The sequence below is a fragment of the Maniola hyperantus genome, chromosome 10 (assembly GCF_902806685.2).
Source record: "Maniola hyperantus chromosome 10, iAphHyp1.2, whole genome shotgun sequence".
NCBI classification, from domain to species: Eukaryota; Metazoa; Arthropoda; class Insecta; order Lepidoptera; family Nymphalidae; genus Maniola; species Maniola hyperantus.
The window spans coordinates 15,389,777-15,402,283 of NC_048545.1; the positions used below are offsets into that span (position 1 = coordinate 15,389,777).

A 12,507-nucleotide genomic window follows, 5' to 3' on the forward strand; every position below is an offset into this window, starting at 1 on the left:
ACAATAGTGCAACGGGCGGGGTTTGAACCGTCGACCTTTCGGTTTTCAGTCCACTCCTTTACCGGTTGAGCTATTGAGACTCTAAACTTTACTTGTGTTACGTCGCATACACGCGCGTTGCGTAAGTGTGCGTGTATAAGATATATGGTTAGAGTTGCTATTTATTTCTTGAAATTGCTACTAAACTCTTTAGATTTTGCTTAAGAATTAATTCTAAACCATAGACATTTTATTTGTAAACAGAGGCACGTCAAAATGATAGAAGAAATACTACAGACGTGACAGAACAATTAACAGATTATAAATGGCAAATCTATGGTACTTACATGGCAAAACATAATAAAGATTTTATTATATTTTAGAAATAAAGTAATTGTAGATTTAAATAGAGTATAATGTGGTATTTAAAGTATATATATTTAGTAGAGTTTAAACTCTATTGACTCTATTGAATTTAATATTTACATGGTATCACTATATTTGTATACAGAGGGTGGGAGTTAATCCCAGCCTATAAATGGCTCTGCTTTGACTGTAGAGATGATTAATTTTCCTATTTTTAATAAGAAGCTGTGACATACCTACAGGTACGAATATTGTTGATTTTATATTTCTATTGTTATACTATGTATGTTGTTTTATGTGTTGGTTAATGTGTAATTTGTTATACATCTGGTATTCCTTTGTAATAGTTTATGCTTATACCCTATGTGGGTTGGATATGTTATGGTAATACCTACCATAGTTGTATCTATTTTTCAATAATTGTGAATAGACACCGCCGAGTTTTTTCTTGCCAGTTCTTTCTCTCGGTAGATATGCTTTTTCGAACTGGCGGTAGATTTTTCTTAAAGGAAATAATAAATTATATAATGATAAAGCAATAATTAATGGTAAAGATAAACTTTGATTTGGAGGGACTTTTCCCTGAATAAAACAGTTTATTTCCTTATACAATCTTTTATTTTGTTTTCTACCTTCAACCACGCCCTAGCTTTTTGATAACGAACTAAGGTTTAGGCTCTCAGTAGGTGATTCCTGACTCTATTGTCTCTATACTTCTGAGGCTAATCTAGCACGTGCATGGCGGACCAATCAGTCGCAACCAAGCGCTTGCAAACGCACACATTTACTGTACCTAACTTATACCGATACGACTTAAACACAAGCATGATACACTCGCCCTCGTGAAATGCAAGAAACTATAGGTACAGTGCGACAAGGTTATCTTGGCGCGTGGCAAAAATCGGAACTAGCGTTGCCGTCAAGTCTCCCCTTTGTTCTTGTTTGAATATTCTAAGCCTTTCTTCTCCAACAGCGCCCCCCTGTCAAGTGCCAAGAGAGCCTTGTCGCACTGTAAACGATGTCAGAAATAAAGTAAGGGCAGTTTTTGATGCCTGATACATGAGGCCTGCTACTCTATGGTCATGGCTGTAGGACAGTCAGTAAATCACGGCAGATACTAGATGGCACAATAGCACGGCCACGGACCACGGTGCCGCCGAGCGATTGTGCTCCCAACCTAGTGATTTACATACGATCTAGTAATAGGTATCTACCTACCATCCTAGTGTAACTACGACTAACTGTCACTTAAATAGCGCTAATTATTTTGTTATCAAGATTCAAAGTTATTTGACATCCCAATATATTTCAGTGATGTGGCCACGATGTGTGAATTTCTCTAATCTTTATCACTTTAGTTTCTCTAATCTATGGATGTGGCGGTAACACAGATTACAAAATCATCTGTGGGCGGTAACAAGCTTTTATAACATGGACCGTAAGGTACCTACCTATTTTTTTCGAAATATCTAAGGAGGATTTAATAGTTTCGGAATAAAATGACTGACATAAAATTCAAAACGAGACGATAGACGGGATGATGAAACTATTTCCGTTGTTTTTGATACGGAACCCTAATTACCTAACTACATTGAAAAAATGTAGGTATGAACAGATAGATGAACATATTTTTAAAACATGCCATAAGAAGTTAAACTTAAATAGTAACTGACAATAAATACGAATATGTAAACATAAACTAAAAGTCCCTATTCCAAGGAGAGGCAGTTAAAACTGTGGGTAGAAATAGCTTTAATATTTTATAGTTTTAACAAATGTAAGCAGCATTTACAATTTCACAGCAGCCATTGTGCAAATGTATTCAAATTCGTAGACTTCTGTACTAAGTACCAACCTACCAACTTTATTTCAAACAAAGAAATTAAGTATTCCCTATTAGACTGAAGGGAAACATTATATTTTATGTAAAGTGGAAATGGGAAAGATTTTCCTAACTTTATATGTATTTTATAAGTAAGTAATATTATATTAGGGTACTTATGGGTTTAATAAAAACTGCCATACCCCTTCCAGGTTAGCCCGCATCCATCTTAGATTGCATCATCACTTACCACCAGATGAGATTGCAGTCAAGGGCCAACTTGTATCTGAATAAAAAAATAAAATAAAAATTAATATTTATGACGGTGCCTTTCCTAGTAGGTACCTACCTACCTAAACTGTTTATAAAAGATCTGTAGAAATAAAAAGTTACATTTAATTTAATGTATTTTAGTTTTAATTTAATGTTTTTTTTTAAATTTAAATTTACTTAGATTTAAGTTTTTTTAATAGAAATGTCTGTTAATATTATACCTTTCAATGCTTTCAATATAACTTATAGGTACATAACTACCCTCCTACTTATAAGTTTAGAAAACTAGAATAAGGAGTCTAAGGACCTGACCAGCCAGAATAGCTGCAACGCAGGCGCCTAGAATTTGTTTTAAAAAAAATTTAGTGTTAGATTTAAGTTTTTTTAACTAAAAGGTAACTTTTTTCATACGACGTGTGAAAAAGTGATTAAACACGATTATCACGGCTTTTTAATACTTACCTACGTGAAATAATTTTATTCTTACATGCTTTAAATTAGGGTATTTCGGATATTCTAAACAAGTTTTAGGATAATTAAGGGTGAATTCCTACAGATAAACCAAATCCGTAAGTGGAAACACATCCGTGCGACGTTGCCAAACCGCGCGCCAGCCGCCCGGGTCGCCACTCGCTCCATCGCGTGCGTGGCCACCAATGTCCCATGCGCAGTGTAGGACGCCATCTTGGATTGGCTACGCGTCCATTCAACCGATCGGTCGCCATTGACGCCCGTCGCCAACTGCAAAGATAAACCACGAAATAAGTCTTCAATAATCAATTTTATTATAATATGGGGGAAAACACAGACAAGTTCGACTTGGAATATGACACGGAGAAGTTCATAGAGGAGATAAAGAACCGACCAGCGATATGGGACAGCGAGTCGGTGGACTACGCGAACCGTGAAATGAAGAAGAAGGCTTGGGAAGATGTCATCAACATTTTTGGTGGGGATAACTTGACCGCCTCTCAACGGAGGATTATGCGTGAGTTACCTACCTGCTAATAAGTAAATCTAATGATACCTACTTATAGTACGTGACAGGTCGAGATGGCAATCGGGGTGGGGACGCCCCGAATTTGGTTAATCTCCTTTTTTCTCCGTAAGAACCATCCTCGTACTGCAAGGAATATTATATTAAAAAACTGGCCAAGTGCGAGTCAGGCTCGCGCAATGAGGGTTCCGTACTACAGTTGTATTTTTTCGACATTTTGCACGATAATTCAAAAACTATGATGCATAAAAGTAAATAAAAATTGGTTTTAGAATATACAGGCGAAGACCTTTCATATGATACCCCTCTTGATATAGTTATCTCACTTCAAAAGTTGAAAATACTAATAATTATTAGTTCACGACCACAATTTAATTTTTTTTGTGTGATCTAACCCTAAATTCACGGTTTTCAGATTTTTTCTCAAATGTCAGCTATAAGATTTGCCAAATTTTATGATTCTAGGTCAACGGGAAGTACCCTGTAGGTTTCTTGACAGACAGACAGACAACAAAGTGATCCTATAAGGGTTCCGTTTTTCCTTTTGAGGCACGGAACCCTAAAAAAATAGCGAAATCGGTTCAGCTGATCTCGATTTCGAGATTTGCGATCAGCAACACATTTAGCGATTCATTTTTATATAATTAGATAGCTCCTTAAAAATTTACTTGTGTTCCAGAAATCACTATGCGAAGGAAATGGAAAGGCCTCCGAGGCTGTTTCACCAGGGAGCTCCGAAGACAAGACAACCTGCGCGTCAGCGGCGACCCGGGGGCCAGGAAATCTGAATACACCCATTTCAAGCAACTGTTGTTCCTGCGCAACGTCGTCACTACCAAAGCATCCACTTCAGAGAACGAAGAATACTCACATTACGAAGTACCTATAGCTACAACCGTCAAGAAAGAAAATTCTATCGATAAAGAAGACTCTGAAGATAATGAACCAGAATTCCTAGAAGAAACCAGCAGTGAATACAGTAAAATGGATGATTCTGCTGACAAAGACCCCTTGAGGGATGTTAAACGTCTTAAATTGAAGAAACCCAGGATTGACGCCAAGACGGAGGATGAGGATTTGCTGTTTCTTCTGTCGATGTTGAAAACTTTGCAACGCGTACCTTTAAAAAAGAAAATGGCGACCAAAATTAAGCTAATGGCTGTGCTTGACGAGGCTACAAGGGATCTTGAAGATTAGGAATACTGTACTTATTAATAGATAATACCCGTGACTTTCCGCGTGAGGTTTTTTTTAACTGTTACATTAAAGTAATTTCGGAGATAACAATTAATCTTTTTTACTTTAATCGGGCTTGCAGCACAAAACGAATCAAATATGCAGCAGGAGGAGTACATTGTGGGGTACTTTAATGTTGATTTATGACTCTTTTACTTTATTTTGCTTTACCGACGGTAAAAGAAACTACTCATTTAACAAGTGCAAAGGTAGACTTGAGAAAAATTTGCGTAGATGAGCGACTATAGTCCGCGGACAATACAAGTCCCTTATTTTTTAGGATCCGTACCTCAAAAGGCAAAAAGGACCCCTATAGGATGACTTTGTTGTTTGTTTGTCTGTTATGTCTATCAAACCTATAGGGTACTTTCCGTTGACCTAGAATAATGAAATTTGGCCGGAAGTAATGTCCTATAGCACAAGTAAAGTAAAAAATCCAAAAACTTTGAATTTGTGGTTGCATCTCAAAAAGTTTCAAGATTTGTATTCCCGCAAATAATTAGGTTACTCGTACAACGGTGCGGAGCCCTACGTGTGCATGTCTGACTCGCACTTAGCTGGTTTTTAGGGTTCCGTACCTCAAAAGGAAAAACGGGACCCTTATAGGATCACTTTTTTGTCTGTCTTTCTGTCAGTCAAGAAACCTACACGGTACTTCCCGTTGACCTAGAATCATGAAATTGGTAGGTAGGTGGGTCTTATAGCTGGTATTAGGGGAAAAATCTGTAAACCGTGAATTTGTGGTTACATTACTTTAAAAAAACCGGCCAAGTATGAGTCACGCTCGCGCAATGAGGGTTCCGTACTACAGTCGTATTTTTTCGACATTTTGCACGATAATTCAAAAACTATGATATATAAAAATAAATAAAAATCTGTTTTAGAATGCACAGGTGAAGCCCTTTCATATGATACCCCACTTAATATAGTTATCTAACTTCGAAAATTGAAAATACTAATTATCTAAATATATAAAAGAAAAATACCACTCACTACTACCACATGATTTTGAATTATCGTGCAAAATGTCGAAAAAATACGACTGTAGTACGGAACCCTCGTTGCGCGAGCCTGACTCGCACTTGGCTGGTTTTTATACATTGATATATACATAGTTCATTTCTAAAATGATGTTAAGGACCTTAGTGGTCAGGCGACCGCTGCGCGTAAAAATGGTCATAATGTATATTGTATACGCCGAGCGTGGTCCGAAATAGCTTATGTATTATCTCTGCACGTAAATAATGAGTGTAAGCGAGTGTCCTTTATTATATCCGTGTTGCGCCTAATTGCGCGCTGGCCCCTATTCATCCGCGGACGACGGCCGTGGACCGAGTTATGAGATAGAGCGGGTTTCCTTTCGCAAATTCATCATCAACGCATCATCAACCGATAGTCGTCCACTACTGGATCAGGCTCTTGTAGAAATTTCCACATGCCACGGTCTTGCGCCGTCCGAATCCAGTGGCTCTCTGCGATACCTTTGAACTCGTATATCAACCTCGCTCCGCTTTCCAGCACGAGGTCACCATTGTAACACCTTGGAACAGAAACGTGTGTCAGGGTTTGAACTACATAATGATCATCGGCATTTCAACTTCGCAACCGGTTGAGCTATGTTGGTTATTCTGATTCTCCTACGAATCTCCTCATTTCTAATTTGATCACGAAGAGAAACTCCAAGCATAGCTCTCTCCATCACCCGCTGAGTGACTCTGAGCCTTCTTATAACTCCTAACGACAACTTAACCACTGGGCTATCACAGCTTATAATACTGACTAAAGCATAAGCTATACGCATAATCTAAATATATATTTTATTTTATTTTGTTTATTTGAAAGTAATCAACAGCGTAAATACATAATTATTATTTAAATTTAAATCTAGGTATAACAGAAGGCCAAAAGAGATTACTTAAAATTATAATTAAACTATTTTAACAGAATAGAGTTAGAATAAATGTAGGTATATACAATAATAAAATAAAATTACAACAGTGTGTGTATGATTGTATGTGTGTGTGTATGCGTGTGTGAGTGTGTGCTTATGAGTATGTGTGAGCGTGTGTGCATGTGTGTGTGTGTGTGTAAATGGGAGTGTATGATTGCATGCATATTTAGATGTTAGCTACTTTTTTTTTGTTTTACGATGATAGTTTCTTAATTCCTTTTTAAATTTATTGTTTGATAGGTAAAATAAGTCAAACTCAGCGAACTGTAGGGCGATTGTCTAAAACCTGCATCAATCATTATTACAATCTCAATTGTTCTGATTGGCTGAATTTGTGCGATTCTTTATGCAACAATGCATTGTGGCCAATAGTGAGCGAGCATTAACCAATCAGAGATGATTGCGATCGTGACATTGTAGCTGTCAAACAACCGCGGTAGGCAGGCTGATTGTTATAAGTACGTACCAAGCGTGGAATTATAGAATTTCGCGCATAATTTGAGTTAGATTTGGGAACATTTAGAAGGCGCGTGTGACGCGTTCTTGAAGGTTGAGCATTAAATGAAAAGGCTGAGAGTAAGCTAGGACAATCGATTGAGCCGGTTAAAATTGCTTGCAGTAACAACATATCACATTGTTCCCTTCTATGTTCCAGTGAGCCGATACCGTAGTGAGTACACGCTTCCTCATAACTATTAAATTTTTTAAAGTCTTTAAAAGCTAAGTATTTAAGAAACTGCCTCTGTATGGTTTCAAGCCTATGGGCATATATTATGTATTGAGGCGACCAGATATTACACGCATATTCTAGAATACTCCGGACATACGCGAAGTAAAGTGTTTTATGCATTCCACATTACTAAAAGTACGGGTTACCCGTTTGATGAAACCCAATTGTTTGTAAGCTCTATTTACTACCTTATCAATATGGACATCCATTGAAAGTTTAGTATCAAGTTGGATACCCAGATCTCTAACGGTAGTCACTCTGGGTAAGTTTGTGCCATTGATTATGTAGTCAAATCCAATTATATGTTCGTCGCTTCATCTTTCAGATACAATTAACAAGGTAGTCCTTTTAGCCTACAGGCATCATTCGCACGTTTAGAGCATCGATTTGTAATCGATCTATACATTTTTTTTTTTTTTTTTGTCTATGGTCACTCACCGCCGCGCGGGCGGCTCGCTATCTTCCTCATTTCTTTTTCCGAGCGGGCAACGTTCGCACGTGCCTACTAAAGTTTATAATAATAACCTACATTGGAAGTGAAGTTTTGGTTTTATTTTTACTTTTTCTTCATCATGCCGAAAAGAAAAAATGAGGAAAAAATACGACGATATCAGCGCAAGCTTCGAAAACTCGAAGCGAAACAAGATAAGTACAAAAGGATTGTGTACTCGTCAGAAGATTCTGATCAATCAGGTTAGTACCTTATATTATATTTTTCAGTGATATTTACAGTAGTAAGGCTCGATCCCTTTGAGATTGATCGTGTGTCATCACAAAGGCTTTCATCCCGAGAGGTTAACCGTGTGTTAACACGTGGGAATTTCGTAATCATCCGAAGGGTGATTACATCATCTTGAGAGCAAATAGTGGGATTACGCATGTAATGCCGGGAGGTGGATCGTGTATCCTCACGAAGGCAATCCTAAATTACATGCTATATAGTACGGAACATGTAATGCCGGGAAGTGGATCGTGTATCCTCGCGAAGGCAATCTCTTAGTACATGCTTCGGAGTATGCGATAATAATATGAAGTGCCTGGAAGTGGATCGTGTATCCTCGCGAAGGCGATCTTTATATTAAAAATTACCACATGGCAGAAAATATTTTCTTTACCGAAAATTTTTCTTCATCTACCCACAATATTTTAATTTTTTACCTACCCTCAGTAGTATTCTGGTTTTTTCCAGACGATGGTATTGTCGAGCCTGATCCACAAAATTTGGAACCTGTAAATCAGGATGACATCGGGGATCATGTAGAAAATGATATTGGGAACAGCGGTGAACCAGCCCCAGGGCCGGCTACAGAACCGGCTGCTCCAGAATTAGATCCGGACATTCTTTCCGCCCTAGGAGAGACCACTAAAGAGGTCCCAAAATTTGGTCCAAAGATTCATGATAAGCTCTCGTGCCTGTGGTTACCTATATTAAAAAAGGGCTTAAATAAGGACGTCAAAGAAAAACTGGTTAAGGAGTACCTTATACCAGAAAATTGCTCATTGTTGCAAGCGCCAAAATTAAACCCGGAAATTTCAGCGGCCGTAGTCGAGGGCGCCCGCACACGGGATAAGAGGGTAGAAACGGTACAACAGCAATTAGGACAAGGCATCGCCGCCCTTAATAAAGGTTTAGAATTGCTGTTAGACGATGGAAAAAACAGGATCCAAGCCATAAAGTTTCTAAGTGACAGCTGTCGCATACTATGCGACCTGCACTACGTAGAAACAGAGTCGAGAAAAAAATTTATTACGCCAGGATTAGACAAAGCTTTTTTAAATATCATACAAGATGTAGACAGAGACGACTTGCTTTTCGGTAATAAGCTTTCCGAAAAAATAAAAGCAACAAAAGTAATAGAAAAACAGGGGTTGCAGATAAAAAAGCCTCCTCCAACCCCAAAAACGTCCACATCCACATCTACAAATCAAGCATCGACGAGCCGCTCACGTCAGGGAAACTGGACGGGCCCTCCTCGCTTCTCCTCGATCAAGGGGGGGAGGGGAGGGCAAAGGAGCAGAGGTGCTCCAGTAGGACGGAGGCCTCAATCAGTGGGTCCTGTCCAGCAGAAGCAGCCTACGCAGACCAAACAGCCGCGTGCAACAACGCAGCAATAAAGGTACATGCCGGTAGAATCCAACATTTTCAGAAATGCTGGCTTCATATTACTGATAATTCTGAAATACTTAAGTGGGTTTCGAAAGGGTATTCAATACCATTTTGTAGGCAGGTTAAACAAGTTTCAAGTCCAAGTAACCTACTCTGTGGTACTGATCGTGTAGATATGATAGACTCAATTAATAAACTGCTAGACCTAGGTGCTATATCTGTATGCAATAGATCTAAAAATGATTTTTGTTCAAGAATATTTTTAGCTCCTAAGCCAAATGGGTCTAAAAGATTTATTTTAAACCTCAAAGCCTTAAATAAATTTATTCATACAACACATTTTAAAATGGAGGACCATAGGACAGCAGCTAGATTGGTACCTAGATCAGGTTTTATGGCAAATATAGACCTCACCGAGGCATACTTATTAGTTCCTATCATAAAAGCACACCGTAAATACTTACGCTTTGAGTTTGACGGAATGTGTTATGAATTTAACGCCATGCCCTATGGTTTATCCGTAGCACCTAGGGTTTTTACAAAACTAATGAAAGAAGTCATGAGTTTTTTACGTAAGATGGGCTATAAATCAGTAATATATCTCGACGATATTCTATGTATCGGAAATACATATGTAGAATGCCAAGACAATGTCAACAAAACCATTTATTGGCTTCAATGTCTGGGGTTTGTCATTAATTATAATAAAAGTAACCTCAAACCTCGACAAGTCTGTAGGTTTTTAGGTTTCATCTACAACACGTTAGATATAACTTTAAGTTTACCGGACGAAAAACGTCAAAGTATTATGCGGTTAGTTGAAAAATTTATCACACTGCCCAAATGTTCAATCAGAGAACTATCACAATTTATTGGAGTTCTCACTGCGGCTTGCCCAGCAGTCAAATACGGTTGGTTATATACAAAAACCCTTGAACGCCAAAAGTACTTAGCCTTAAAACAGTTTGAAAATTTTGAAGTTAAAATTAGACTAACGGACGTTATTTTACCTGACTTATATTGGTGGCGAGAGAACATATCATCCACTTGTAACCTTTTGAGATCTGACAATAATTTTGAGTTAGAAATATTTACGGACGCTTCAAAAATCGGTTGGGGCGCTTTTTGCAATGGAAAACGTGTAAATGGGGGGTGGAAAGTTGATGAATCTTCTTTCCACATTAATAGGTTAGAATTATTAGCTGCCTTTCTGGGATTGAAATGCTTTGCTAGCACACAGTATAATTGCTCGATATTGTTACGTGTTGACAATACAACAGCCTTATGCTATATTAATCGCATGGGGGGTATTCGGTTTCCTCATTTAAATGATTTGGCGAAACAAATTTGGCAATGGTGTGAGATGCGAAAGATTTCATTGTTTGCGTCATATATTAATACACATGCAAATATAGAAGCTGATCAGGAATCACGAAAAATTAATTGGGATATAGAGTGGGAACTATCACAGTGGACATTCCAAAAAATTGTTAAATCTTTAGGGGAACCACAAATTGACCTATTTGCATCTCGAACCAATGCCAAATGCAGCCTTTATGTTTCGTGGAAATCTGACCCCGACGCAACGTATATCGACGCCTTCACAATTAGCTGGCAGTCTCTCTTCTTTTATGCATTTCCGCCGTTTGCCCTAATTCTTAAATGCCTGAGAAAAATAATCACTGATAAAGCTACGGGCATTCTAGTCTTCCCGTACTGGCCCGGGCAGGCTTGGTTTCCGCTTCTCAAAAAAATGCTTATTTCAGATATTGTTATCTTTGAACCTAATCGGGATATTTTACGTTCAAATTACAGATCGTGTCATCGACTTCACCGCAGCCTTTCCCTGGGGGCCGCGACACTCTCAGGGAAGCATTCAGTAGACTAGGTACCCCAGAGATAGCACTTGATTTAATGCTGGCATCGATTTCGGACAATACGATGAAGCAATATTCAGTCACCTATAAATTGTGGTGGTCGTTTTGCTTAGAAAACTCTATAAAGACTTTTGACGCTCCATTATCGGCAGTAATAACATTTCTCGTTAACCTTTTCAATAAGGGTGCTTCCTATGGTACCCTTAACAGTCATCGATCTGCCCTTTCGTTACTTCTAGGAAATAATATCGGGTCAGACGAACGCGTAAAACGCTTATTAAAAGCTTTTTATAGACAAAAACCATCCCATCCGAAATACACCACGACATGGGATCCAAAAACGGTACTCGACCATATTTCTGCATGGTACCCGAATAGCGATCTAAGCTTGTTTGAAATTTCAAAAAAATTAGCAATTTTGTTAGCCTTGTGTACTTCTCACCGAGTACAAACGCTGTCTTTAATTAAGATCACCAATATTAACAAGAGCGTCTCAGGTATAAAAATCTTAATACCCGACATTATAAAGACCTCGGCAGCTAACCGTGAGCAGCCCGTGCTTTTTTTACCCTATTTCGTTAACAACCCAAGCATATGCCCGGCAAAGACCCTAGAAGATTATCTTCAGGCAACATCAAAGTTACGAACAGAGGTTACTACTAATTTGTTCTTAAGCTATAAGAAACCTTTTAAGATGGTAACATCACAAACAATAAGTAGGTGGATAAAACAGACTCTGGCGGAGAGCGGCGTCGATATCTCAATATTTAGTGCACATAGCACTCGTCACGCCTCCACCTCGGCGGCGGCCTCCGCAGGTGTCTGCATTGACACCATAAGAAAGACAGCTGGCTGGACTAGCTCGTCCTCGATGTTTGCTCAGTTTTATAACCGTCCAATAACAGACGAAGGAGCATTTGCTCGATCGGTTTGTGGAGTTAACAATAATGATTGATTTATCGATGATTAATAGGTATAACCAATTAGAAATAACTGATTATAGAAATTAGCTGATTATTACTATTGTGTGTTGATTAAGAAACATAATATTACTCTTAATTAACGTTACTAAATATTAAAAGTTTTTTCAATTATGTATCTGAATGTTTTTTACTGATGTTAAAAAATAACTTATCATTTCTCTGAACATCTACCTTGTTAATTGTATC

At 38.2% G+C, this 12,507-nt stretch overlaps 3 protein-coding genes across 4 annotated transcripts in view; all 3 read left to right on the forward strand.

Annotated features, from left to right (window-relative positions):
* LOC117986168 (collagen alpha chain CG42342) overlaps positions 1-12,507 on the forward strand; it is a 440,414-nt gene that overhangs the window by 70,314 nt on the left and 357,593 nt on the right. The gene's annotated exons all lie outside the window — the stretch shown is intronic.
* On the forward strand, positions 3,067-4,675 carry LOC117985686 (uncharacterized). Its single transcript, XM_034972447.2, has 2 exons — positions 3,067-3,428; positions 4,117-4,675. The coding sequence occupies exons 1-2, from the start codon at positions 3,233-3,235 to the stop codon at positions 4,632-4,634; spliced, it is 714 nt and encodes a 237-aa protein (XP_034828338.1). The 5' UTR covers positions 3,067-3,232; the 3' UTR covers positions 4,635-4,675.
* On the forward strand, positions 7,855-12,088 carry LOC138402854 (uncharacterized). Its single transcript, XM_069501227.1, has 3 exons — positions 7,855-8,047; positions 8,544-9,471; positions 11,277-12,088. Exons 1-2 carry the CDS (start codon positions 7,927-7,929, stop codon positions 9,467-9,469), a joined length of 1,047 nt encoding a protein of 348 aa, XP_069357328.1. The 5' UTR covers positions 7,855-7,926; the 3' UTR covers positions 9,470-9,471; positions 11,277-12,088.